At 48.8% G+C, this 25720-nt stretch overlaps 2 protein-coding genes and 1 long non-coding RNA gene across 5 annotated transcripts; 1 reads left to right on the top strand and 2 right to left on the bottom strand.

Moving 5' to 3' along the window:
* Positions 1–1468: 1468 nt before the first annotated feature.
* B3GNT9 (UDP-GlcNAc:betaGal beta-1,3-N-acetylglucosaminyltransferase 9) lies at positions 1469–12112 on the bottom strand. 3 transcript variants are annotated; one of them, XR_009115247.1, is made up of 3 exons: positions 5624–5666; positions 2885–4824; positions 1469–2781 (listed from the first exon to the last, which is right to left on the bottom strand). XR_009115247.1 is itself a non-coding variant. In XM_058034213.1 (2 exons), the coding sequence occupies exons 1-2, from the start codon at positions 12079–12081 to the stop codon at positions 3513–3515; spliced, it is 1383 nt and encodes a 460-aa protein (XP_057890196.1). In that variant the 5' UTR covers positions 12082–12112; the 3' UTR covers positions 1469–3512. The 3 variants fall into 3 exon arrangements, 2 of the variants coding, with proteins under 2 accessions (XP_057890196.1, XP_057890195.1); XM_058034213.1 differs by lacking the exon at positions 5624–5666 and adding an exon at positions 12011–12112 and having other exon boundaries at positions 1469–4824; XM_058034212.1 differs by having other exon boundaries at positions 1469–4824.
* Positions 10918–14701, top strand: LOC131089458 (uncharacterized). Its single transcript, XR_009115248.1, has 3 exons — positions 10918–11139; positions 13280–13424; positions 14617–14701. It is a non-coding gene; the product is annotated as an uncharacterized LOC131089458 (long non-coding RNA).
* Positions 14702–17543: 2842 nt separating this feature from the next.
* On the bottom strand, positions 17544–23337 carry TRADD (TNFRSF1A associated via death domain). Its single transcript, XM_058034214.1, has 5 exons — positions 23308–23337; positions 21943–22094; positions 20602–20879; positions 18744–18936; positions 17544–17854 (listed from the first exon to the last, which is right to left on the bottom strand). The coding sequence occupies exons 2-5, from the start codon at positions 22082–22084 to the stop codon at positions 17547–17549; spliced, it is 921 nt and encodes a 306-aa protein (XP_057890197.1). The 5' UTR covers positions 22085–22094; positions 23308–23337; the 3' UTR covers positions 17544–17546.
* Positions 23338–25720: the final 2383 nt, after the last annotated feature.

Here is a 25720-nt window from a genome sequence, read left to right as displayed (position 1 = left end):
TTTTCTCTCTGATCTGTCTTTCAGCCCTCCCCAGGGAATGTTCTCAGTGCTGATATGTAGTGAAGGTTCTCTGAGCTGTTTGATTATTTTGTTGGAGTTTGCAGCTGAGGTTTGCTTCTGAGAACCTGCTGTAGAAAGATGAATAATTAAGCTGCAGACAGGAAGCACAAGATTTTAATACTGAATTCCTTCAGAGTCCTCTTTGGCTTTCTTTTTTGTGATGTCTGAGTCTGCAGTGGCTTGACTGAATAATGGATCTTGGCATTCCCTACCAATTTGTGTGTCTAGAGATGCACTTGGAGGTGCTGAATGTGAGGCTCCAGCCAACTCTGCTCATTGCAGTGACCAAATCTGGCCACTTATGTGCAAAAAGAACAAAACTTGACTGTGTGTGGATGCTTGGGACTCCATAAAACTTACTGGACTGTACTAGTGTCAGAAGTTTATACTGAGAAAGTCTGCTTGCCTTGTGTGCTACTGGTGGCACCCACTTAGGATGTTTTAATGTTTGTTTTAATGTTTTCTTGTCCTGGGTTAGTCATGAAAAGAATTGCCAAGCAAATATTTATAGCAAGTATGACTGGTGCACTCAGTTGGCCAGTTAATAAAACCTACTCAGAATGTCATTCTGAAAAGGATGGTTTGGGTTTCTGTGATGCATCAGAAGGGTTGGTAGAGGCTCCTTCCTGCCAGTTGTCATAAACACCTGGGGCTTAGGGTTTTCTGAAAAGACCCCCATCCTTAAGGAAACAATCTCCAGCCTGGGTGAAGCCAAAGCCTTTGCCTACTGTAGCAGTAAGCAGAACTCAATGAACTGCAGGGATTACAGCCCAGCCCTCAGCATTCCCCAGAGCATTATCCTCACATGTGGTGTCTGTGAACTTCCAGCTCAGCTGCAGAGGCAAATGGAAATTTAAAGCCAGGTCAAACAGGCCATGCAGCAGAGGCTGGAGAACAAAACCAGATGGATCTTTTATCAGGAGAGATTCTGGTATTCACTGGATAAGAAAAGTGAGCTATTCTATAGACTAAGATAATAAACAGTTTAGTTCTGTTTCTGCCATCAGGGTGTGTGCTGGCACAGACTGTGTCAACACAGATGCTGAACAACAGCTTTGATCTGGGACAGAATGCACTCATTATTGCTGTGCTGTGGATAGATTGCAGATCTCAGGACATTAGAGAGGGAGGACCCAACCTCTGCATCTTCAAGTGTAAAAGGAAAACCTTAATAAGGACTGCTGAACCGGACTAGCTGCCTCTCAGGAAATCACAAGGTAAACTCTGTTTATTTCTCTGTCACTGCCATTAAAATAAGTCCAGCATAAGGAAACACCAAGTTATCCAAAATAATGAATAATGTATTTTTCATGTGACTGTCTTCATGAAAAACCCCTGTGGTTTTATTCTTACAACATGTGTGCAGGTGTACGTGACAAACTCACTCTGACAACGAGAAGCACATCTGCATGCTGTCTTTTAATGATGGTATAAATAATTTCCCAAACTGTAAACTACTCCCAGGTAATACATTTCTGTACAGTCTCATAAACACACATGTATCACACATGTTAGCAGACATGGGCAGGGGTGACTTTGTCCTACCAGTGAGGCTTTGGCTTAGTTCCACACCCTGCAAAGCTCCTTGTGAAGCTCATGTGAACCTTTTGTATTTCAGGATTGCATCCTGAAAACATCTTAAATGTAGAAATCTTTCCATTTCTATAAAGCTGATTTTTTCTTGGAAATACATTATTGTAAGGCTTGAACTCATGATGAAGATTACCAATGTGTAAATCTGCTGTCCATGGGCTGTTTGCCAGCCTGCTGCTCTCCCTGTGCATTGTCAGTACCAGCACTGAGCCCAAAGTGCTGCAGGGAGGGAAGGAGGGAGGGAGCTCACCCACGGATATGAAATGCAGCTGTGCTCCAGGCTCTGTGCAAGGGAAGGGAACTTTGGGCTTTCTTTGATGGCTGATTGTAGTTTCCTTTGAAGCTGTGTGGATGTGCCATCCTGAGGGGTTCTCTGATGGACAGGAGTTTTGTTGAGGGGGTAAAAACTTGTAAAAGAATGAACAAACACAGTATCAGAGGTGAATTCAGGCTCTTTGTCCCATGAATTTCACAGCTTTGTAACCCTGATTTAGAGGAGTTCACTTCTGCTTTGATGTCTGATAAAAGTATATTCTTCTAAGGTAGTCTGCTGTTGGGAAAAACAAAATGCATCAAAGTCTGGACTATACTTTGAAAAACTGAGCAATTTAGTGTTCTTGTCTGATGCTTAAAATACTCACAAAGCTCCTGACTGAACCTTGGAAAGCCAACAGAAAGATTGCTGTGTGGTTTTGATTTCTTGCAATAAATTTAGATGGACTTTTATTCTGAAGTCCTTTTGTCTGAAAACTTTCTCCCTTCACATGACATTTGCAGCAGTATGAGAGTCCTGGCTGCCCTCTGCAGCTGGCTGTGCCAAGCAAGAGCCCAAGGTCTGTAGAAACCAGCCCAGTGCACTCTTTGGTTTGAAGCAGCTCCCAAATGTGATGCAAGCAGCAGCTCTGTGTGGGGTTATGCTTATGAGCAGAGGCCAAAGGATCTCTCCAGATGCAGACCTTCTGAAAATCTGGGTCAGATCCTGAGAGTGATCCAATCACTGTTGATGGCTTCTGAATTTTCCATGGATGTCAGTCAGTGCAGTGCAGAGAGCCTGAGCTCAGGGAAGTGCCAAAACCTGTTCCACTGGTCCCCTGAATCTTGAGCATGTCAGTAGAGCAGATTCTTGAACTGAGAAGAATGATGAAAAATCAAGATTCAAAGTGATCAATTTGAAGTTCTTGTCCTTTCTCTAAAGGCCCTTCAGTCTGCTCCTTTCCAGTCATCTACTTACCTGTCCTTTGCTCCACCAGCCACGCCAGCCTCAGCACCCAGTTTGATTTCTTGTAATCCACCTGAACTGCAGCTGTAGGACCCCATTTCAGGAGCTGTTTGTTGTTCTCTTCTTACAAGGCCTGTGGAAAACCAACCAGGGAGCAGTGATGTGATCTGAGCAGACACTAAGGGGACTCCATTTCCTGCTCTCCAGTTCCTCTCTGGTCATTTTTCAATGAGTCCAAGTCAAGCAGGAAGTTGACAATGATCCCTGTGCTCCCTGGTGTCTGTTCTTACCCTATGTCTTCTTTCATTTCTCACACTTCTGACCATGCTGAAAAATGTCCAAGGACTGCATTTTTCAATGTGCTTTTACACACTGTCCCGCTAGGCACTACTATAATGCTAATAAATAATAATAAATTATATATATGTTATGATTATTTGGACTCATTAATACACAAGGACCCACATGATAGGTATGTGCAAATGTGGAATTTGGGCAAATTCCTGCAATTGTTTGTTGTCTTCTGTTAGTGTTGTAAATAACATGTGCTAAAATACTTGGAAAGTTGGTTTGTTGGGCAGTGTCAGTTCCAGGCTCCCTTTCTTGGCTGGTTTGCTGTGTGTGCTGCACTCTGCCTGCATTATCTGAGGGGTGATGCTGGTGTTGTTATCTGAGCTTTCTTCTTCCATTGGAAAGGCTTCTTCACCTGCTTCTTCTGAGTACAGGAAAGCCGTGGGCTGTGGAGAAGGTTCCACATCAGCCAGATCTCAGCAACTTTCAGACTATGAACCACCATGAGGTCTTTGTAAAAACAGGGATCAAAGGTCTGCAGGTGTGGGGCAGCAGAAGGCTTAACAATGCCAAAGGTCTTGAACCCTTCGTGCAAAATGGGCTTGAGGTTGATTCTCTGTAAGCACATGCCCAAAAAGACATCATCAATGGGGAAGAGCTCCACCTCTCTGCATGCCCTGGAGAGCTTCCTCATGGTGCAGCTGGACAGCAGGAAGCCTCCTCCCCCAGCGTAGGCAGGGTAGATGCTCAGCCCATACATGCTCTCGGGGATGTAGTACTTGCTCTTCCGGACACGGATGGGACGCGCGTTGTAGATGATGTCCCCAACAAAGAGGTCCTCAGTGGGGTCGTGCCTCTTGAGGAAATCAACAATGTTCTCCACATTGACAAAAACATCAGCGTCGCCTTTGAAAATAAATTTCACGTTGTGGCAGAACTCGGCAGCCCAGCTCAGGAAGTGGATCTCCTTCAGGGTCAGGTTGAAGAAAGTGTCCATGAAGTCCCAGAGTAAGATGTCCCGGTATGTCTGACTCTCCTGGTGCATCAGGGTCTCCCATGTTGCCAGCACTGTCCTGTTCTTTGGTGTTCCCAGCAGGAACACCCGCTGGATCTGCTCCCCGTTCACCAAACCCTCCCTGCCCCACGTTTTCCGGACAATCTCACGCCTGTCAAAGTCCTCAACCACGGATTTGATAGCAATGAGCAGGAAGGGACCTCCCGGTGTCTTTCGGCATTTCCTGGGCTGGTTAATGAGGAGATTGAAGTTCCTGTTGTCCTTGTTTAGGAGATAGAGCTTGAAGTTGAAGGCAGAATCAGTCAGTGGGGGTGGAGTCGTAGTTTGGACCCTGGTTTTGGCCACTTCTGTTGGTCTCATGGCAGGGGTAACTCGGGGTCTGGGTGCAGTTGCCTTTGCTGGCGTCAGCCTCCGAGGTGCTCTGGGATCACTGAGTATTTTTGGTGCCACTCGAGGTTTGTTCTGTGCTGGCTCCTTCTTTCCTGCTGGGATCAAATGTTCCAGCTGGGAGTAGAGCAAAGAACAAAGCGCCACCAGCAGGAGGAGGGTGCAGATCACATCCCCTTTGAGGCGAACTCTCATTGTCTCTCTGCTGTTCCTGGGACTGCTAGAAGCTGTGTTTGAGCTGCCTGGCACCACTGCCCATCTGCAAATAAACACAGAGTGTGTCAGCAGTGAGGATTTGGCAGGTCTGAAGCAGGCAGGCAAGACTAAACATCATTTAAAAACCCAGCAGCAAAGCACATTTTACTCACACAAGCACAGAGACATTGAGAAACTTGTCAAAAGGCACATGGGGTTGCAAACTTACTGCTGATCCCAGTGCCAGCCAGCTCTGAGACTTGGTTAAGCAATAGTCCATCATCCTGAAAACCACCCTCTAAGCACAACCCAAAATCCTGCATCCCTTACTGCTGAACATGCTTTGTCATTTCAGAGATTTCACTGGGAAAAGCAAAGTGGAAAATTATGAATGATGCCATTCTCCCATAAATAATGACCTTTTTTTCCCTAGCTTGACAACCATTACTTGCTGCTTTTATCCTTTTTGACCAGGGAGGCTCAGAGCTGACTGCTGAAGGGCAGACTCCTCATAGCAGTGTGCTGCTGGTGTTTCCCTGCACACAGAGCCAGCTTTTGGTGAACTGTGATTTGTACTCAAAATTAATGCATTGGGTACAATCTGGAATTCACACAGGACCTTTCTCCTGCCAGAATTCTTTAATATAAAATATTAAACCATTGTAAGTAACTTCCATTTATAAGGTTAGAAGGAGAAGGGGCCATGGGTTTTTTTCCTCTGCCAAATCACCCTAACTCCCCTGAGAGGTGGGGGAAATAAATCCCAATATGCAGAAACAAGGCAGAGCATGGTGTTAGGAAAATTTTGTTCATGTATCATAGATGAAGCTACCTTTTGAAATACAAGATTTTTCCTCACTTACACTTTTCCTGGAGATCTTCTGTCTTATTTGATCAGTTCTTCAACTGCAAACAAAATGAGAATGAAAGAGTAAGAAGGCAGCAAGCAGCAAGTCCTCTCATCACCCTGTGGGTGCAGCCACTCCCTGCAGCAGTAACAGCAGAGCAGGACAGAGGGACCCCACAGCTGCTCCAGGAGGAGATGAGTGACCATCATCATTCCTATGATCTGTTGTCATCACCATCACCTGTCCTCAGCAAAAAGGAAGGTGAGCCCCACCTGAAAATTTCCCCACAAGTATTTTATACCTCCACTAACAATGTATAGTGTTCATGTGTGATTTGTGGCCCTCTCTTGCCTGTGCTGTACTAAGAGAAGCTGCCTGTGAAGGTATTACAGTTCTCTGTCCTGAATTAGCTGAGATCATATCCAAAGATGACTTCTGGGATAAAAAAAAACTGGAGAGGGATATTTGATAAAGGCATACAGTGATAGGACAAGGTGCAAATGCTTGGTAAGAGTTTGGTGGTATCTGTTTTCAGCAGATACTATCCTGGATTGGATCACTTGCTAATTGTTCATTAAGCAGCCATTTTGTATCAGCCATAATGTTAAGCTTTCAAACTCAAAATTAGATTGATGAGTCTGTAATAACGAAGTAACAAAACAGTGGTTTTGTACCAATACCTGTGATATCTAAGCAATATTTCAAGACTTAAGAGGAAGAAAATTATTACACCAGTTGATTTCTTGGCCAGACCCTTTAAAATTCTTAGATGCACATTGTTTGGACATCATTATTTAAATACTGTGCTTTTTCATTACTGGTTAGCTTCAGCTCCAAGGTACTGTTGATATAGAGTATTTCACCATCATATGCTATTGCTTATCTTGGGAAAAAGATAAGCAGCTCCAAAATGTTTACTGACCTTATTATTTTTGTCTCCATTATTTATGAAATCATTATTTTGGAAAACAGCATACCCATGCCTTGGTGTAAGGCTCTCTGCATTCCTGGTGGATTTAAAATCCCTTTGGCCTTGTCCTGATGACCATGGGGTTTTTTCCTTAGGCCTTGTTTCTTGCTTTTTCCTGCTCTCTGACAGAGGCTTTTCTTCATTTGTTAGCTTTTTTTGTTTACCTTTCACTCCTCTCCTAGGCAGATGTTTTCACTGGCATAACTTTGTTACTAATAGCAGGATTGAACAGTTTTCTCAGATCTCTTGTAAATTGTTGTACAAATGTTTAGAATATTCAGGATCTGTTTTCTGTTTATGTTCTTTCTGCCACGTGGCTTGGCTCAGAACCATGCTCAGCCTCATGGAACAGTCCCTCCTGACACATATAGGATCTTGGTTTGCATTTTACATCTGAAGTCCCCTCTCTTTCTTCACAGAACACAGCAAATTTCTTTTTCCTTTTCTATGCACAAGTTTGATCTTATTTCAGCTGCCAGGCTTCAGATGGTAATTAAGGAGCTGGATGAAAGTCCTGGATTTTTCCTGTGTTTAATGTTATCGACAAGGGTTTGGAATAAAACGAGCGTGTCATGAAACTCGTAATTTCCATGGCTTGCAGCTTCATACTGCCAGCATCTCAGAATCTGGCAATAAGTGCCCTTGGAAAAGCCAAGAAAAACCCTGAATTGTTACAAGCCTGGGCAGATAGCCCAGATTTTCCTCAGTGTTTTCTTTTATTGAAAGTAAAGGATCCGAAAGAGTGATTTCCACGCTGAAATAATACAGTTCAGTGCTGAATACAGAGCTCTCATTTTCAAATGAAGTTGCCAGCCCTTGAAGTCATTCCTTGATCTAATTATATGGATTTTCCAGTCTTTGTTAGGTATTTCCTTCTTTGGAAGGAAAATACCCTTGATTGTCACAGTGGTGTAAGCTCTATCCATGGATGTCAGTGTGGGAAAAGCTGTTCTGCTCTCGAATACAGAGGGACTGATGATTCTGGCAGATGCTCTGGCATGTCCTAGCCAAAAGGATTATTCATCCACCTTGACACCAGGGGAAAAGAATTACAGGGCTATCAAAGTGAGCAGGAAATGTCTGATGCCAAAGGAAAGAGATGAGAGCACAGCAGGGTTTCTCAGCACACCACATCCCTGAGGGTCCAAGGCAGAGGCACCTCTGCTTCCTCTGCTGCTCTGGGGAACCTCCATCCAACCTGAAATGGAGCTGGGCTTACAAACTGCATCACTCAGGGCCTTGAGGAATGGCCTGGCTGCCAGCACTGCCTCCTGTGTCCTCCCAGCTTGGAAAAGCAGGCAGCTGTCCCTCTTTGTGTTGGCTCTGTGGGGATGGACACAGGGGGGTTGAGTCTGGCCTGATGGGGTCTGAATGGGACAATGGGGCTGGATAATGGGGCTGGGGATGTTCCATCCTGGGCTGGGCACCAGAAATGTCAGAGGGCTGAGCTGGGCAGCAGGAAGAGGCTGACAGGTTCCATATCCACGAGGTGGCAAGATGGGCAGCCATAAATAGGGAATGAGCTGGAAGAACCAGGGGGGCACAGCCTGCAAAGCCCAAGAGACAATGAAAGGCTGGAAAGCTGGAAGGGGCCAGAGCTGGGCATGGCACCCTGATGAGCATCCAGGCAGGAGTCTGACCTGTGCTGCTGCACACTTGGGCAGAAGGCCCAGTCCTCTGCCTGGTTCTCATTTATCTGAGAGGAGGATTCTGAAATATGGCCAAGAACAGCTGCAATAAAAGCAGTCAAGTGATGATAAAAAAAATAAATTGCTAGCCCTTCATTTCCAGTTGAATGATATGAAACCTTGAGCCCATCCTGGCAATTCTTTTTGCAGCATTCATCACATCTCCATCACTTCTGCTCAGGGCCAGAGTGGGAAAAAGTCCTCTGGATTCTGTGCTCAGATTCAGTCAAGAAGCCTTGGTGATTCTGGCACGCTGCTCTGTGCCTTGAGGAGTGGTTATTTGATCCAGCCAGCCCTGGGAAAAGCAGCTGAGATAATCAAGCTGCAAACATGATGCACTGAGCATGGGGGCACAAAACCAGCAACGAGCTCTGCTGCCCACTCATGCCAGCCTGGCTCACAGAAACATCCATCCCACCCAAGCTGTGGGGTGTCCTTGGATCAGCCTCTCCCTGCTGCAGGGAAGTGCTCCCAGCTCCCTCCTGACTCCAATCCTCACTGCTGGAGCTGCCACGGGTAGGTTTGGGTTGGGCAGCAGAGGGACACTGTGTGCCCATGGAACGTGTGGGGCTGTGGCTGCAGATGGAGGTGTCCCATCTGTCTGCCCATAAAATGAGCTACAGAAAGTGTGGGGGATCCAGCACTGATGGGTTTGATGAGGATTTTTTGTAATCATCAGAGAAGATTATACAATATTGGTGGTGGGGATACTTTGAGGCAATGCTTCAGGTTTGGGATATTTGTTTTCATTTCATGTTTGCTGAATGCATTCCACAAGAACAAAGTCATCTTGTAGCAGCCAGAGCTGGATACTGAGACCTGCCCAGGCTCTGGCCTGCAAGGGGAAAAGGCTGCACACGTGTCCCTCTCCTGCCTCATTTACAGGAGTTTTTCCAGTCAGATTCCCTCAGCAAGAGCAAAGCAAACTCCCAGGATCCTCCTCACTTGGTTCCTCTGCCTCAGGAAAAATCCTGACCCTGTTCAAGAAGCAATGATGACATTCCCTCTGCCCATGCTGCAGCTGGGGCTGTGTGGAACAGACAAGTGCAGGTGAGCTTTCAGCCACCAGAGCAGGATGCTGACACCAAGAACTCTGCACTGCCTGCAGCCCTGGAGGCTGCATCTTCTACTGACACCCTTGGTCCCATCCCCTGCACCCCTGAGGGCTGGGAGAGTGTTTGACTCCTGTGCCTGCACCACTTTAACTTAAATGTCTTGCTGAAGGGTTTTAAAGGGGAAGAGTAGCTCTGTGTGTTGGAGCAGGGGAAGAAGCTGTGTTCTACTTCTATGTTTGGGTGTCATGTAATGGCCTTTATTCCTCCATGGGTTTGGGGTTTGTTTGTTTGTTTGTTTCTTTCTTTGCTTTTCTACTGCCCCACTCATAGATGAGATGACCCTTATCTATTGATGAGGTCAGTAACCTTATCAAAGTTATGGCTTCAAATGGCCCTGGTGTTGAAGAACTCCTCTCTGCATTTCAGGGTGCTTGTGAAGAGGCTTCATTTGGAGTTACAGGATTATAAAGTGATGCTGAATGATTTGATCTTCTTGATTAGAAGACAGAGATGGCTGAAATACAAAGACCCCTTTTGGTATGTTGGTAAGTGCAAAGGCCCTAGAAAAATGAAATAACCAAAACTCTTGCTGTGCTGCCTTACCAGATAAAAACTCATACTATTCAGCTGCTTAAAACTTCTGAAGTCTATAAGCAAAGTAAGAGCAGGCTGTAGGATTTAATTAGCTGAGTGTCTTGAGAGCTGTCCCAGGAATTGGGTTAATGAACCAGAACCAAGGGAGCACAGTGAGAGGAGCAGAGGCTCAGAGCTCAGCTGCCCAGGGTGGCACAGCTCAGACACTGCTGCCCAGTGCCACAGTCACAGCACTGCAGCATCACTGCTGCTGTATTTGCTGCAGCACCTGGAGGCAAAAGCTCTGTTGAGTCAAATACTGAGGAAGCAGGTAACAAAAATGCAGGCCTTGGTCCAAAGACAATTTCCAGCTTTCCTGTCAGAGCTGCTTTTCAGGGCATTTTTAAATTTTTTCCAGGCCAGAGCAAACAAATGGATGAAATCCATGCTGTTACAGGACAGGGTGCCTTATTTATCTGCCTGCTTCAGTCCTCAAATATGTAGTTTGCTCAGCTTCCCAGCTGGCTGGTCCCATTTTATTGCAGTTTCTCCTGTTGGCACTGCCAGCCTTCCCTTTGCAATGCCAGTCACGTTGGATCACTGCTGCAAATGGCTGCCGTGGTCTCCTCCTTTCACCTTCCAACCCAGTCAGAAACCTCTGTGAAGTGTAGAAACCCTAACACAGAGGAGCTGCAGAGCTGCTGTGTGAGGCTGTTGAGGTGTCTGTTTCCAAGTTCAGGGGTCCCAGAGAGGAACTGGCCCCTCCTTGCTGGGGATTGCAGTCCCATGGGAGCCCTGCTGAGCCTGGGCAGGAGCAGCTGCCTGCAGGACTGAGCTCAGGGGAGGAACTCCCTGGGACTTCCCCCTGCTCCCCTGGCCCTGCTGGCCCAGTGTAAGCACTCAGGGCACAGTTTGAGGCTGCAGCTCCTTAAGGCAGTGCTTGATGCTCTCTGTCCCTCCTGGGCAGGGGGCAGTGCCTGCACAGCACCGAGATGAGCATGGAGCTGTGCCAGGCACCTGGGCTGGGCCCCCCATACCTCTAACAGGTGCTCAGCCACCTGCAAGGTAGGAGAAGGTAAAGCCCAATGACTTTCTGCAGGCTCAGCGGCCTCCAGAGGTACCGTCCTACCTGCAGATGCAGTCCTGCTGCTGGCAGTCTGATTTTCAGAGTGGCAGAGGGCTCAGCAGCTCAACTCACACCCTGAGTGCTTTGGGGAAAGGACAGATCTGTCTCAAGTAGCCAAGGTAAGGAACCTGCTGTACTTCTTCTAAACATTAATTTTTCAGGGCCCAGGAGGGGAATAAAGCCTTACAGGTTTGTGAAGGAGTAAGAAACTGAAACAAACACCTTCCTTTCCCAGCCCTCCCCAGGCTGCAGTGCTCACCAGCTCTTCAGCTCCCAGACCCTCTTCTGATAGATAATCTGCCCAATGCACCCCAAACCTGAGCAACTACAGTGCAGTAGCATGGATGTGTTGTTACATCCATGGGTGATGGTGAGACAGGGAGTTGAAAATTTAGCTCGAGGTAGAAACAGGGTGTACATGCTGATGTGCCCCACTAATTTCAAGATTATACCCAACACATAAGTTTCTCGGAATCTGCCCAAAAGCTATTAAAATATAAATAAATGCCTGATGATTCACAGGGGCTAAATTCTTTTCTATCTTTGTGGCCCTAGAGAGCTTGAAAATTCTCATGTTTTGCTCACAGCATACCAGAGTATAACATGGGGGAGATTCATGTCCTTTTACTGATGAAGAATGGCTTGTAAATGTAACGTACCACCACTGGGACATGTTTGTGGTTGGGAGGAAACCCTGTCTCAGAGCAGTGCAGGCATTGTCTAAAGAAGCCCCACACTTCTGTAAAAACAGCCTAAACATTCAAAGAAAGTTCTTTGGAAAGTAAAGAGTAAAGCAGATGTCTCGGGGCTGGAGCCTGCAGCCGAGCCTGCTGCGTGTCCGGGCTGCCGCATTTAACACAATTCGAGAGCAGCAAGGCTAAAAGAAAAGCTGGGAGTAGAGGGAAGCAGTAAGGACAGACTCCAGTCCACCCTGCTCGCTGCACAACCCTCCCCAACCCCCGAGATCAAACACACTCAATAGATACTTACAGCCCATTCGATAGCGCTGATCCCGCGTCCCCTCGGTGCCGTGTGTGCCGCGGGCTGCCAAGCAGGCACATCTGGATGTGGTTATGAGAGACATCGTTCGGCTCTCAGCTCAGCCAGCCAGCGGAGCCTGGGACACGCTGGGGGCGCCGAGCAGCGCTGGGGCCGGGGCCGCTCCCGCAGCAGCGAGCGGAGCTGCCCGGGACGGGGCTGCCGCTGCGGCGGGGCCGGGATTGGGACGGGGATCGGGGCTGGGATCGGGGCTGGGAGCGGAGCTGGGATAGCGCCGGGATCGTGGCTGGGATCGGGGCGGCCCCGAGCGCAGCCCCGGCCCCGCAGCGAGCCGAGCCCGGCGATCGCGGCAGAGCCGGGCCCCGGCCAAGGCCGACACGTGATGGGCCCGGGAGCGCCGATGGCTCCGGCGGGACAGGGCGGAGGTGTCCAGGGGGAGAACGCTCAGCCAGGTTGGGGATTTGCACCAATTCTGCTAAAAGGCCGGGTTTTTCTTTGCCGCCCCTCCACCGTAACTTTTTTCACTAGGAAATGAACTAATTTTTCGGAGTTTCTTTTTCTTCTATACTTTGGTTTTTTTCTTTTAATTTCCTTGAGAGTATTTACCTCTGCAAAGAGTCAAATTGAAAAATAGAGGTTGGGTTTAGCTCAGATGTTAAATTCACTTTGGGGTTGTTTCTTTTTCTCGTAGTAGGGAAATGATGGGAGGATGTGTGAGCTGAGCAGTGCAGAGGCTGGAGACTCTGGAGACTGACTCAAGGGTCCCTGGAACAAAAAAAAAACCAAAAACCAAACCCCACTTTTTTTGCCATGCAGTTGGGAATTCAGCTTTGTGGTAGATAAAGAAGGGCTGATCTTGTGATTTTCAAACAGTGTTTGAGATTTAAGAGATTCAGGGCAAAATACATCTCTGCCCCAGTTCATGCAAAAGGAGTTTCCCTGGATTCAGCTGTCAGGTCAGCCAGTGGCTTCCTGTGCAAAGCTGCTGCAGGTTTTATATCCCAGCTCCTTGGCTCCCCTCCTGTGGGGCAGGAGAGCTCACTGGGAGTGAGGCACTTGAGATTGCAGAGGTGCTGTGCCCTCAGAGGAGCCCCAGGTATCCAACAGCACTGGAGGAAACACAGTGACCTCCTCCAGGCGCCAGGGCTGGGACAAACCTCCCCTTCTGGCCATGCTGGCTGAAAAAGGCTCATCAAAGCAGTCACTGGAAACTGAACAAACCAGAGGCTTGGTGCTGTAATCAGAGCTGTTCCCTTGCAGGCAGGACCAGCCTTGGAATGTCAGGAGAAATGTTGACTTTGGGCAGAGCCCTGCTGGGCAGCCACCCTCAGGCTGGATGCTGCTCTGGAGCTGGTGATCACCACACGTGGCCAGAACTTCAGTGACCCCTCTCTTACTACTGCAGGTAAGTGTTCAGTGAAAGTCCCTGAGGCAGTTTCATCAAAAGTATATATTTATTTATAAAAAAAGAATGGGAGAAAATATATATACCAAAGAGGTTTTTCTGTAAAAGACAATTCCTTGGAGGCTGAATCTTCTGGACCCAAGTATGCCTGGCATTGCAGTCCACAGCTGATCGAGATCTGATGCTGAATATCATGGGAATTTGGAATCAGATGGTCAGCAAGGGATTTTTCCACTGAAAACTAAGAGACATCAACCACACATCTCATACAGGTTTGCATAGAGATGCACAGCCAGCTCCCTTCAGGGGCGTTAAAATTCAATCCAAAGGGGAAAAAAAATTTTTTTTACTCTAGGCCTTAAATTGCTTCAGTGTTTGAGTCCATCTCCATACAAAAGACACATGGCCAGCCCCCGGTCCAGTGTACAGCACCAGGGTCAGCACACACTCCAATATGTGGGCCAGACTCACAAACCCTCCTGATCCCTCTTCTTGTACCTCCTTGGTTTAAGGATACCAGATACAGTACCAGAGGTTCACCAGAATTTTCAGCTTAAATAAATCAGCAATTTAAGTGAATTTGAGGCTCCTCATTCTGCCCATGCTCACTCCTGGTTTCAGTCTGTGGGCAGCTGTCAGGGTGTGGTTCCTTGGGAACACAGAGGGGAGACAGTGACCCAGAGAGCAGGACAGCTCCTCAATGCTGAACCTGCCTCTGAAATGAAAGGCAAAATAAACAGAGGCAAAATTGTCTCTTCCTTTGAGACACTTCTGTATCAGGGGATCCTGTCAGGTTTGCTTCTATCAGATGCCCCATGTCAAAGTATATCTGGAGAGAATTTTAACTTCACTCTCCTCTTTGTTATCATCTGTTTGAACACTGTGGTCAGCTATGCCAAAACAAATCATTCAAATTCTCCTTTGGATAGAACTTTTATTCCTTCTGGCAGACTGAATGGAGGCTCCTTCAAACCCGAAACATGGTTAAAATGACAAAAACAATCTGTACCAGAAAAAAAAGCCCTCTTGAATATCTTCCTGTAAGCAGATTTTGGCCTGATTTCTGCTGCTTGTTCTATGTTTTTTCTGGTTTAGATTTTATATGGAATTAATTAGCACCTTTATTTGCTTTTAATGTTGTGTTTGGTTCTGAAACACTAGCATGACCCCTGATTTTTTTTCTTTTTCACAGATATATCTCAGTATATAGAGAAGAGCAGGTACTGGGATGAGGCAAATTTCTCCAGCATCAGCACTGTCCATGGCTTATCTCCCACCATGATGATGACTGCTCATGGAAAAGGAGGTATGAAACAGCCACTGCTATGTCCCAAACCATGCCATGTGCTGGAGACAGTTTCACCATGGAATGTCACTGAAAAACTCTTTTCCTTCAAGTCTCTGCAATGAAGGCACCTGTGAATGCTGTTGGAGATTAAACATTCCAGAAAGGTTGCCAGGGGCTCCAGCACTTAATGGCACTTCTGACAGGGAATATGTAAGAGGAAATACACATGCCAGTCACTGGCAGAAAGAAAACATTTACATTCAGAAGAAAGCATTCATGGTTAGTCCTCTGCAAAACAGTAACAGCAGTAAAAAGTTTTCTGGACTTGAAGTAGATGCTGAATAATAAGACTTGCTCATTTTGAGCATTAACATGCTACAAAAACTAGTAATTGTCACTACTCAGTGGCTGCCTTATATATATGTGCAACTTGTGCACATATAGCTGGTCTGAGAGCTTAGAAAAATTATTTGCACGTGACCTTCTTTTCTTAAAAAACAAGGTCATATGCATATGGAATATGACAACAAATACTTAAAAAATTAATTTCTGCAAAATCAAGAGCAAACTCTCTTGCTCTTAAAGTAAATTTCAAGTTTCTGACTTTTTAATTTTTTAAAATACAATTTTTCAGATGGGTTTCTGCCAAACGGAGTTCCCCAGCTGGGATTTGGTAGGAAAGCTAAATACTCTGAGGTATGGATCCACAGCAGCCTAAATTAGGCAAGATCAGCACCACTGTGTTGGTCCCAAAAGCAAAACTGTCAGAGAGGTCATTGCTTCCTTTTGGGAAGAGCACTGGTACTACCGGAAGGGAGAGGGTGGGATGTGTGAGCAGGAATGGAGGGGATGAAACTGCAATGGCACTGATATAAAATGGCTTAATAAAAGGTGATGGAGCCACAGTCTTGCAGAGATGGTGCCTGCATGAAGTCCTGCTTCCTTGGCAGGTAGGGGCAAGATGGAAACAGATTCACTCACACCTGAAAACCTTCTCCCCATACATAACCCCTTCCTTTCCTGGTTCTGTATGTAACCTCAGGGGTTCAAAATCTGCAGAAAACAGGTCATGTTTCCCTGGCTTACACTGAGGATGGGATACTCAGCTCATTTGACCCCAGCTGGCTCAGAGCAGGCCATCTAAATCCTGCCCATCCAGGTCCCCAGTGACTGATGCTCAGCTGTTCCAGCAGAAGGTATGGGAATGTCTCCAGCCCCAGGAGCTTGGATCTGAGCCCACACCTGAATCTGAGGTTGTGTTCCTCCTTACTGAGTCACAGCTTTGACTCCAGGGAAACAGTAAAATGTGAGTTGTGGTTTAAAAGGCCTCAAAGTTCTTCCTACCATGGCTGCTAGCAGCCTGATATTGTCATGTACACACAGACTTGGTGTGTGTGGCCAGAGTCCCCCCCTCCACCTGAAAACATTTCCACAGCCCACTGGCTATTGCCACAGATGGGAAGGGAAAGAAAGGATAGAATTAATGGAATAGTATCAGTAAAAACCTATCAGGAAAGCACTGGGAATATGGCAAAGGTAACTGAGCTGCTTTTGTGCTTCACAGGAGCCACGTCATGCCAGACACTCACTGCTCTGTGCTTTGTCACAGCAAAAGTGCAGCTGATGTGTTGACATATCAGGAGACACTCAGCTTCTCCCACAGGAACTGAAAGCAGAAGTCAGCCCTGGGGTTTGGGAGATTTGTCTCTTAAACCATTTTTACCCTAAAAATCAGTGCAGGTGAATCCAGGCACAGTGGCAGCTGGTGTTGGATTGTCACACAGTGACAGCAGTGCCAGGGAAAGGCTCTCTGTAGCTCCTGACACCTGTGGGACACAGCAGGTGAGCTGTCCCCTCCAGGGGCCCAGCAGGCTGAGGGTGGCCAGGAGGTGAGAGCAGCCAGCTGGGTGTGCTGATTGCTCAGCTCTGTGGTCTGAGAATGGCATCTGATGCTGCAATGCCCTGAGGGAGCAGCTCCAAACCAGGCTCCACAGGCACCTTGCTGATGAGGAGGCTCTTTTCCTTCCAGCACTGTGTTTGGCTTTCCACAGCTGCAGGCTCCCTCAGGCTGGCAGGCAAGAGCCAATCAACAGTATTACTGTCTGCCACAGATGAGAAAACATTGACAATCATTGTCTGAATTTGAGTTTGTCCATGTTGTTTGTTCAGTGTCTGCCATTTGTTGTACAGCAGCAATCTTTTGCCCTGTGGAAGACTGAGGCTGTCCCAGGGAGAAGGAAAGCCTTCAGGTGGTGAGAGGTGGGAAGGAGCTATAACAGAGCAGGGCAGAACAGATACTCTGGCCATGAATGTTCTTTGTTCTTCAAACAAAGAAGGAAAATAACGTAAAATTGATATTTCCTTACTTTCTCCTTTTTCTTTACTTGTTGTCATGGCTGAGGGCAAAAATGTTTTCAATGTAAAAATATATTGCAGCTCTCCAGATGATGGCCCTGGACACAGCCTGAGAAGCAGTGGCATTTTCTGCTTCCCAGAGAAATTCTATGAGAAGCCTTGCTTGCTTTTCTCCTCTCCCTAATTCTCCCCTAGGGCTCTCTGTCTGGCTGCTTCCCTGTCACAGTCCTGAAGGAAGTCAGGGTGAAAGCCTCTCACCATTCACAGGAAAGTAGTGCTATATTTCTGAAAACACAACGAAATAAGGCAAATCAGAGGTCCATGCTGGCTTCTGCAGACACAGAACCTCTCCCCTGAGCATTTCCACCCCTATGGAAACCTGTGGTGACGTTCAGGACTTTACATTCCCAGACACTGGCAGCCATTTCCTACAGTAGCTAAAGCAGGGAAGCCCTTAGCAATGGCACTGTCCCCGGGCTCTAGGAGCACTCCTCGCTGGAATGGAGGCCCAGGAGCTCCTCAGCCAGGCTGACAAGACCGTTCTCCTCCAGGGCTGTGACCAGGCGGGCTATGGTGGCCCTCTTGCCCTCGCACTGGATGAACCTGAGCAGCATCTGGTAGGCCTGTTCATAGAGTCCCTCGCGCTCGTACTCCAGCGCCACGGTGTCGATGGCGGGGTCGCGCAGGGCGCGGCACGAGCTCTGCAGGGAGCGACCCACCTGCTTCCACTTCTTGGACACGGACTTAGCAAACTTCTGGTGGTCATCTGGTGTGATTGTTCTGTTGTCTGAAAGGGGCAGAGGCCAGGTAAGACACAGAAGGTTTATGGCTGATGTGATGCAGCTGGGGCCAGTTCAAGGTTTGGTCAGTACCCTGTGGAGCAGGGAGTCTGAGCTCTCTGCTGGGCTTGTCCCTACCCTGCAAGCTTGGCAAGGCCTATTCTTTTTTTTTTTTCTCTCAAAACTGTCCTGTGGTTTGCCAGAGTCCTTTTTCTTTTTTTTTTTTTTCATTTTTTTTTTTTTTAGCCTTTCATAGGCAGCTTGGTAAGGCCTTTCTGACAAAGTCCCCTGTTCCCCACCTAAACATCCTCACATCCTCAAAACACTGGAATCCTGACAGGAGCTCTCTCCTCAGGTGTTTAGCACTGGAGACTATACACAGCTTAAGCCAGCTCAGAAATGATCTAGCTTATCTCAAGCTGATATTGCTATTGAGACTCTCTGAAAGCTCTCTGTAGGGCCAGACCCCAAAGCCAGCTGGTGAACTGAGGGAGCCTGGATAAATCAGTCCTGTCTGAAAGCAGGGCTGAGGGTGTCCATGGGAACGTCCCCAATCTGATCCAACCAACACTATTAACTCACCTCAACCAAGTGACATGGAAGAAGAGAAAAATACTCTATATTCCTCCTTTCACTATTAATTTTAAGTTGTGAGGAATGTGGAAGGGACACAGACTCTGAAACATCTGGTTCTGTGCCACCCCAGAAAAGAAAACAGGTGGAAGCCTGATGTGAAGCATCATGGCAATATCTTGGGACTACTGTAATTCCTTTCTTATGGGATGCTGGGAAGTCCTTGGTTTATCTGAGGTAGACCCCAATATGTAGTGATGATAATTCTTCCTGCTGGGCTGTGAGGCAGACCAAGGGCTCTGTTGGTCAGCTCTAGCTACTCACCAAACTTTTGTCCCTGAAAGATGAAGGTGAGCTGTGGGGGAAGGGAGCTGCCTTGAGGGGGATGAGGCTGAGATGGGGACTTCAGAGATGCGCAGTCTTTTGCAGCCACATTGTTGTTGGTGCTCTGGTGAAGCATCAGGCTCTTGAGGCATTCCTCCAGCTCTGTGATCTCCTCGTCTGGCAGGCGGTCAGGCTGTAACACAAACAGCATCAGTGACTCTGCCAGGGCCACCAGCTGCAAAGCTGAGCTTGCTGAGGTCAAGAGAGAAGCAATGAGATACAGCATGAGCTGTCAGCCAGCCCAGTGAGGTGGTCTAGTAGAGCTGTGGCTGAACAGGATGGCTTTAAGTGGATTTGAATCTGTAATGTGATATGAAATAGACAATCTCTCCCTGCTGGGTTTCTCACCTGCACCAGTGAGTTTACAAGTTGCACAAAACTGCTACTAGCACATGTTAGTTAGTTTCCAGCAGCACTCTGCAAGAACTAGGGCGCACTGCAGGCAGCAGGCTTCTCCCAGCTCCCTGTGAGGGTGAGACCCACAGAGCAGGGTGATCTGATCCAACAGCTCATGGCCACCCAAGCAGGCAGCTCCTGTTACCCACCTTCTCTCTCTCTCTGTCCCTCTGCTCCCTAAGGTTTGTTGTTCCTGGCTCCTCACCAAGCCAGGCTTTTTCACTAGCCGAGAGAAAATTAGTCTAACTTCCAAAAAGCAGGTAATGAGAAAAGGAGTAAAGAAAGCAAAGCACATGGGAAGAGTCAAAGCTGGCAGTGCTGTGCCTCAATCAGAGGCAAACAGTGTTTAGCTCACTTACAGCAGGTACCCAGCACTGCTCTCAGCTGCTGAAGGCTGTGTCCCATCTTTCTGCCTGTTGTACTGTTAGGCAGGGTCAGACTGAGTCACTTTTGGGGAACTGAGAATAAGCTCATTTCTTTTGCCCAATCAGCTAGTTCAGCACAGGGAAGGAGCAGCCAGGCACAGCTCACAGGGTATGGGATATCACATGTTGTTTGGTTTGGAGATGAAAGGTTTGGGTTTATTCTCTGTTCTCTGTGCTTACAGAAAAGCAACGTGGAAAAACGTGCTCTTGTGCCTAATATTCCTGATTGATAGTGAGTGCCTGTTTCTCAGGACCATTTAGAGGAACCAGAGCTAAAGTTCCAGATGGAAAAGAGAGGAGGGGAACAAGTCAGTGAGTTTAATCATGTCAAGTGCCTTGTAGTGAGATGACAAGATCTCACTGCTCTTGCAAGCAGGATTAGAGTGCTAGTGCCAAAGTGTGCAATGAGCCAGATGCCAGATGAGAGAGACTTTGCCTTCAGAAGGGCAGCCTACTCCTGCTGGCAGCAGATGCTGTATGTCCCTACTTTGACACAAGTTTTTGGTGTGATGTGCAGTGTTTGTACTCACTTCCACTGCTCATTTCCAGGTGCAGTTACCTTTGACACTCTGGGAGGAGGTGTTGTGTGTGCAGAGCAGTGATGGCTCCAGCCAGGGCTGCTCCTCTCTGCCTGCCTCACAGCTGTACTGAGGCACACTTGTGCTGTCAGCAGCACTGTCTAGAACTCCTTGTCTTAGTGAGGTTAACAGCCACACTAGCTGTTATACATAGAAGGCACAGAGAGTTAGCAGGATTTTTGCAGGCTGCTTTAGGTTACTCTGCTGCCCTTCCAGAAAAGTGCACAGCTCTTTTCTGAGCAAGGGCAGAGCTATTTCTCCATGTTAGAGTTAAGAGCTGAAGGACTGAGAAGTTTGTTAACCTGACATGCTGCATCAGAAGTAGATTTGCAGCTACCTCTGCAAGCCCAGTGCCGCCCCTCCTCGTTGCTGTCCATCCTCCCTCCCTCTCCCACTCACCTTTTCTCTGTAGATGCACTCCAGGCAGCGATCCTCATCCTTCAGCATCTTGTCAAGGTGCTCACTGCCAGCCTTCAGCTCCACTTCCAGAGGCACCATGGTTGTGGCCAAGGAGAGCTGGAGGTGGCTCTGGAGGGATTTCTGGAGCGCTCCTTCGCGGTAGCTGCGCAGGAAGCGGCGGCAGTTCTCCTGCCTGCAGAACCGCAGCTGCACGATCAGGTGGGGGTGGCTGCAGTGCACCTTGAGCATGTCCACGCCATTCACGCTGCCCGTGGAGTCTGCCAGGGACAAGGGAGCACAGCCACAGTCCAGCCATGAGCCACCCTACCCAGATCCACACCCATTTGTTGTGTTGTGATTTCGGGATTTACCTCAGAGACCCAGTTCCTGCCATGATAATTCCCTGCTAGGTGTGTCAGTCATCTCTCCCTCCCCCTCCCCTGCTGCCTGCTGAGCATTGTCTGTCAATCCTGGCATTCCAGAAGGGCATCAAGTGATTGGGCAGATTCAAAGATGCCCCCTGCCCCTGGGAGGACATTGGGCTGTCCAGGTGTCCTTTGTCCCTTGAGACCTCCCTCCCCTCCCGTACCGTACCTGGTTGGTGGTCCCTGTGTTCCTTCCCTCCCCCTCTCCCCCAGGTAAAAGGGTGAGCAAACCACATGGTTTGAGAGTTCTGTTGGAGCTGTTACTGGATTCAGAGGCCTGTGGGCCAGGAATAAAGCTCTGGATCCAAACCCCTCCATCAGAACCGACTCCTTTCCTTCACCATTGCCTTAAAGCTTCTCCACCAAAGGTAAACCTGAGCTCCTGCATGTCTGGACTTGTCTCCAAGCACCCAGCTGCAACATCCAGCCAGCCAAAAGTGTCTCTGAGGTGAAATCACCACAGTTGCCCCTTTTTGCTCAAGCAGCAAGGGCCACACAAGCTCAGGTATGTCCTGCCCAGCCATATTGGTAATTAGTCCAATACCCATCCACAACAAGCCTGCAATAGAGGAACTTTTGAATTCTCTTTGTGATAAAGTCCTCTGGGATGGAAAAGTGTGTTAAACCAAGAGGGAAGTGTGGGAATTTATAAAAACTAGAGGGTGTCCCACAGCTCTCAGTAGGCTGTTGGTAGCTCCCCTGAAACCTTCCCTTCCCCAGGCTCAACAGGTCCAACTCCCTCAGCCTCTCCTCACAGGAAAAGTACTCCAGCCCCCAACCATCTTGTGAACCTCTGCTGAGCTTCCACCACTTTACTGCCTTTCCTAAACAGAGTGAGAATGAGCTTTCCTTATCCACGAGGGTGAGATTAAAGAAAGGCATGGCACTGCACACCAAGATACCAGAGGATGGGTACCTGCTAATGCCAGCTTCAGGGCCTTGAACACACAAGGCTTCTTCTGGGAGCTCTCGTAGAGGGACGGCAGCGCGATGGTCTTGCAGGTGGACTGAAGGAACAGGTAAGCACTGCCAGTCCATGAAGGGGAGGTGCCTGCCATCTTCAGCACCCTACAAAATCACATGGGCAAGCTCAGAGACCATAAGGGATGCCAGGGGAGTACTACAGCACAAGCACAACAGACTTATGGGTATTTACTCTTATTTCTTAGAGCAGCGCTGATGTTGCTAAAGTGTAGCCTTTGAGAGGTTTACCCTTACTCTGTAAAGCACAGCACAGTGGGACACCATATCCCAAAGAAAGAAGCTCACAAAGCTTTACTTTCATTTTCCACTGGAGTCCATTCATTTTATAGTCCAAACATACTCTGAAGCAGAGTTTCAGTCCCTGTGCCTCTGACTAGCCAAGCTGGCAAAATGTGAAATGATTGAAGTGCTCCAGGGACCACTGAGCAGTCCTGGCTCTGGCATGCTCCCATGGACTGAAGCCCCATTGCAACCAGAGATGTTCTCCTTTAGGTCCTGGTCCCCAGGCTGTTCACAGGGCCCTGAGCTCTTGTTACAGGACACTCTAAACAGGCAGGACAAGGGAAATCGTTTTAAACTGAGAGAGGGTAGATTTAGATTAGATATCAGGAAGAAATTTTTTACACTGAGGGTGGTGATGCACTGGCACAGAGAGGTGGTGGATGCCCCATCTCTGAAAATATTCAAGGCCAGGTTGGACTGGGCTTGGCTCGAGTTGAAGATTTCCCAGTCTCCACAGAGGAGTTGAACTAGATGGCCTTGGAAAGGTCCCTTCCAACCCAACCCATTCGGTGATTCTGTGACCCACGGCTACCCCTCTGCTTTGTTTATGCCCTTTGTTTTTGTGCCCCTGCAGTGTAACCCAGGGGTGAATCTCCCGTCCAGTGAGCACTGCCCCATCCCAGTCCCCGCTCCGCGGTCAAACCGCTGTGGGGGCTCCAAAAGCCAGCCCGGACGGCAAGCCATGTTTGCGACACGGCTATTGCCTTTTCGCTGACTCCTGCAGGCGTCAGGCCGCTGCTGCGGCTCAACTCCTGTCCCAGCCTGGCTGGGAGGGGGCTGTCCCTGAGGGAAAAGCGCCGGAGCAGCCGCCGGCCCGGTCCCGCCGTGCTGTGCCGCCCTCAGGGCCGGCGGCTGCCCCCGCTGCCCCGGTGTCCCCTCGGTGTCCCCCCAGCCCGGAGCGCGGCCCCTCCAGCCCGGCCCCTCCAGCTGTCTCGGCGGGACGGCCCGGCCCCCATCCCCGGCCCCGATCCCCTGCCCGCGGCAGCCCCGGCCCGGCGGCCCCGGGCGGCGTTACCTCCTCAGCGCCGGCCTCGGCCCCGACACTTCCGCCAGGGCGCGGCGCCGCTCGGCACCCGCTGCGGGCGGGGAAACGGGAAGGCGAAAGTAAATCCCAAGAGCCCCTGGAATAGCCGGCGGTACTTCCCTGTACTGCCTGCTGGTTGTCGCGGGGCCCGCGGGGCAGGGGCTGCTGCGGGGAGCCCGGCCCGGGGCTGGCCGACACCCTGGCGCTTCCAGGTGTCCCCGCCGCAAGGCCGCCCGCCCAGCTCGGTGCCTTGGTGTCTCGTGTAGGTGAGGGTCTGTCAGAAATACTCCGTTCAGGTGGCTCCAGAGCTCGAGCATGGCATCCATGCCGGAGGGCTGGGGTGGATGTGTCTCTCTCGACCATTAGCGATGAGGAGTGCGGTGGCTCGAAGCCCCTGCGTGGCTTGCGGCTGACACACGCGAGGCTGGTGGGTCCCGGCTGGCGCTTGTCAGCTTGTCCCCGTAGTGCTGCTGATGAGGGTTTGGATAGGTAGAGAGAATGAACCAGCATTTCCCAAGTCCATGAGAGGTTCTGTCAAATCAAAGCACGATTTGTGTCTCCATTGCTCAGCCTCAGGTAGCAGCCCCCTGTCCAGGCTGCATCTGCCCTGCACAGGTGCCCTGTGAGCTGAAGGACAGCAGCAGCTCCCTGGTTTGTCCCCAGCTGGTGAAAAGCTGGCGTGGGCCTGGGGCCACATTTTGGGCTCATGTGCAAGCTGCAGACACTCTGGCTTGGCAGTGGTTTGTGCAAACTGGGGGACTGAACTGCAAAAAGAAGCAGGAAGGATTTTAAAACACTAAAAATACCGATATATCTGATGCTATTTTGCAACGACAGTATTTTATCAATATAAACCTAATTTGTTTGCTAAAGGAAAGACATGATTCAAATAGAACTGTAAAGGAGTGCATCTGGGTTGGATCTCCTGGGTGCTCTGGATCACAGGGTCAGATCTAGGGAGGCAGGCAATGCCCTCAGACCCCTTCAGGGTCAGCAGGCCTGATGGTGCCAATGCTTCTGGAAACAAAACATTTACTTGCTAACAGTTTGAGCAAGTGAGTTAATACATTTCAGATCTATCTGACGGGGCTAAATGAACCTGGACATCCCAACATTTCACTCCAAAAGCTAAACCTGAAGCAGTGCTGGCTCCCAGAACCAGGTGGGAACCACAGTGTGATTGCTGTGGGGACCATCACCCATGTCCTGGAATGTTTTGTCTTGAAGCCAATCCACCTGCTGTATATTGTGTCGGTAAGAAAAGGATGGGTAACTGAGCCCCAGGTTTCTCCTCTGCTGACCCTTGCTGAGTCTGTGCCTTCTGGGAGCATCCCATGGGGCAAAATCAAAGTGCTTGATGAGCACTTGGAATTTCATCTTGTTTCCCATGTGGGAAGTAAAGATGGCAGTGAGGGCAGAGGCTGTGGCTCAGTGGGGCTCAGCTGGCACAGAATTGGGGTGTCAGGGTTCACTGGCAGTCCCTAGGGGGCTGGAGCTGGGATAGGACAGGCTGCCCTGAGCTGGCAGCAGTCAGAAGGCTAAAAGCACGCTCTTAATATCAGTGAGATTCACAATCCTCCTTAACGGCTCCAAAGGCTTTAAGGAAATCATAAAACAAAAGGAGCTGAACCCATGAGATCTCATTCATTTTGCCTTAACTCTTTGGCAGATGTGTGTTAGAGACAGTACTGAAAGCAGAGAAGCAGTGTCCGAGCTGTCGAGGTGATTGCCAGAGAAGATGGCAGAGGATGCTGAGTTCCCAGGCAGGAAGCAGGACGGTGTCACTGGGCTGCTGTAGCCTGCTGGGTGGGAAGGGAAGGGGGTTGTCACTGATATGATGGCAGATAAGATAGCAGAGCTGCTGTGCTGCTGCCACCTCACACTCCCGGTAAGGAGTCACGCTTCAAAGCAGCACATTCTACAAAAACGTGCAGTCGTGTTCCCCTCTGCCTTACCCTTTCTGCATTGCTGCTCTGTTCCTGCTTCATGGGTTTCAGCTCCATCCCTTCCTTGAGGCTCCCTTGGTGCACAGGTTTTCATTTCAATGAAATCTGCGCTGCTGAGGGAGTGCTGTGACTCTGGATTCCCCAGCCCCAGAGAGGGCATGCCATGAAATTCTGAGTGAGATTGTGAGACTTGGCCCACACTCCAGTGCTGGCCTGGGAAGGGGAATGTTTGCTTTTAAAAATCTCTTGTTTGGTTATGAGAGGGCTGAAAAAACATGTCATGGGGGTAGTTTAGTTTGTGCAGAAATGTAGAAGAGAGGTGCAACACATTTTGGAAGAAGGCAAATGGAGAAGTTAGGTAACGATGCTCTAAACCTACTTCCCAGGCACTTACTCTTCTGCATTATGGTTCACAGGAAAGGTTGATTAAAATACACTTTGATTAAAATACACTTTGA

The sequence above is a fragment of the Melospiza georgiana genome, chromosome 14 (genome assembly GCF_028018845.1).
Source record: "Melospiza georgiana isolate bMelGeo1 chromosome 14, bMelGeo1.pri, whole genome shotgun sequence".
Lineage (NCBI taxonomy): Eukaryota > Metazoa > Chordata > Aves > Passeriformes > Passerellidae > Melospiza > Melospiza georgiana.
Note: the sequence above shows the minus strand (reverse complement) of the source record. Positions and strands in the feature narration are given on the sequence as shown.

What these genes read in the sequence shown, in the direction of transcription:
- B3GNT9 (XM_058034213.1), bottom strand. Translation starts at nt 12,081, where the DNA reads ATGTGCCTGCTTGGCAGCCCGCGGCACACACGGCACCGAGGGGACGCG. An exon ending in TCAGCGCTATCGAATGGGCT is followed by an intron (nt 4,825 to 12,010) that starts GTAAGTATCTAT and finishes GTTTATTTGCAG; the next exon opens with ATGGGCAGTGGTGCCAGGCA.
- TRADD (XM_058034214.1), bottom strand. Translation starts at nt 22,084, where the DNA reads ATGGCAGGCACCTCCCCTTCATGGACTGGCAGTGCTTACCTGTTCCTT. An exon ending in CCTGAAGCTGGCATTAGCAG is followed by an intron (nt 20,880 to 21,942) that starts GTACCCATCCTC and finishes TGTCCCTGGCAG; the next exon opens with ACTCCACGGGCAGCGTGAAT. An exon ending in AGTGCATCTACAGAGAAAAG is followed by an intron (nt 18,937 to 20,601) that starts GTGAGTGGGAGA and finishes TTTGTGTTACAG; the next exon opens with CCTGACCGCCTGCCAGACGA.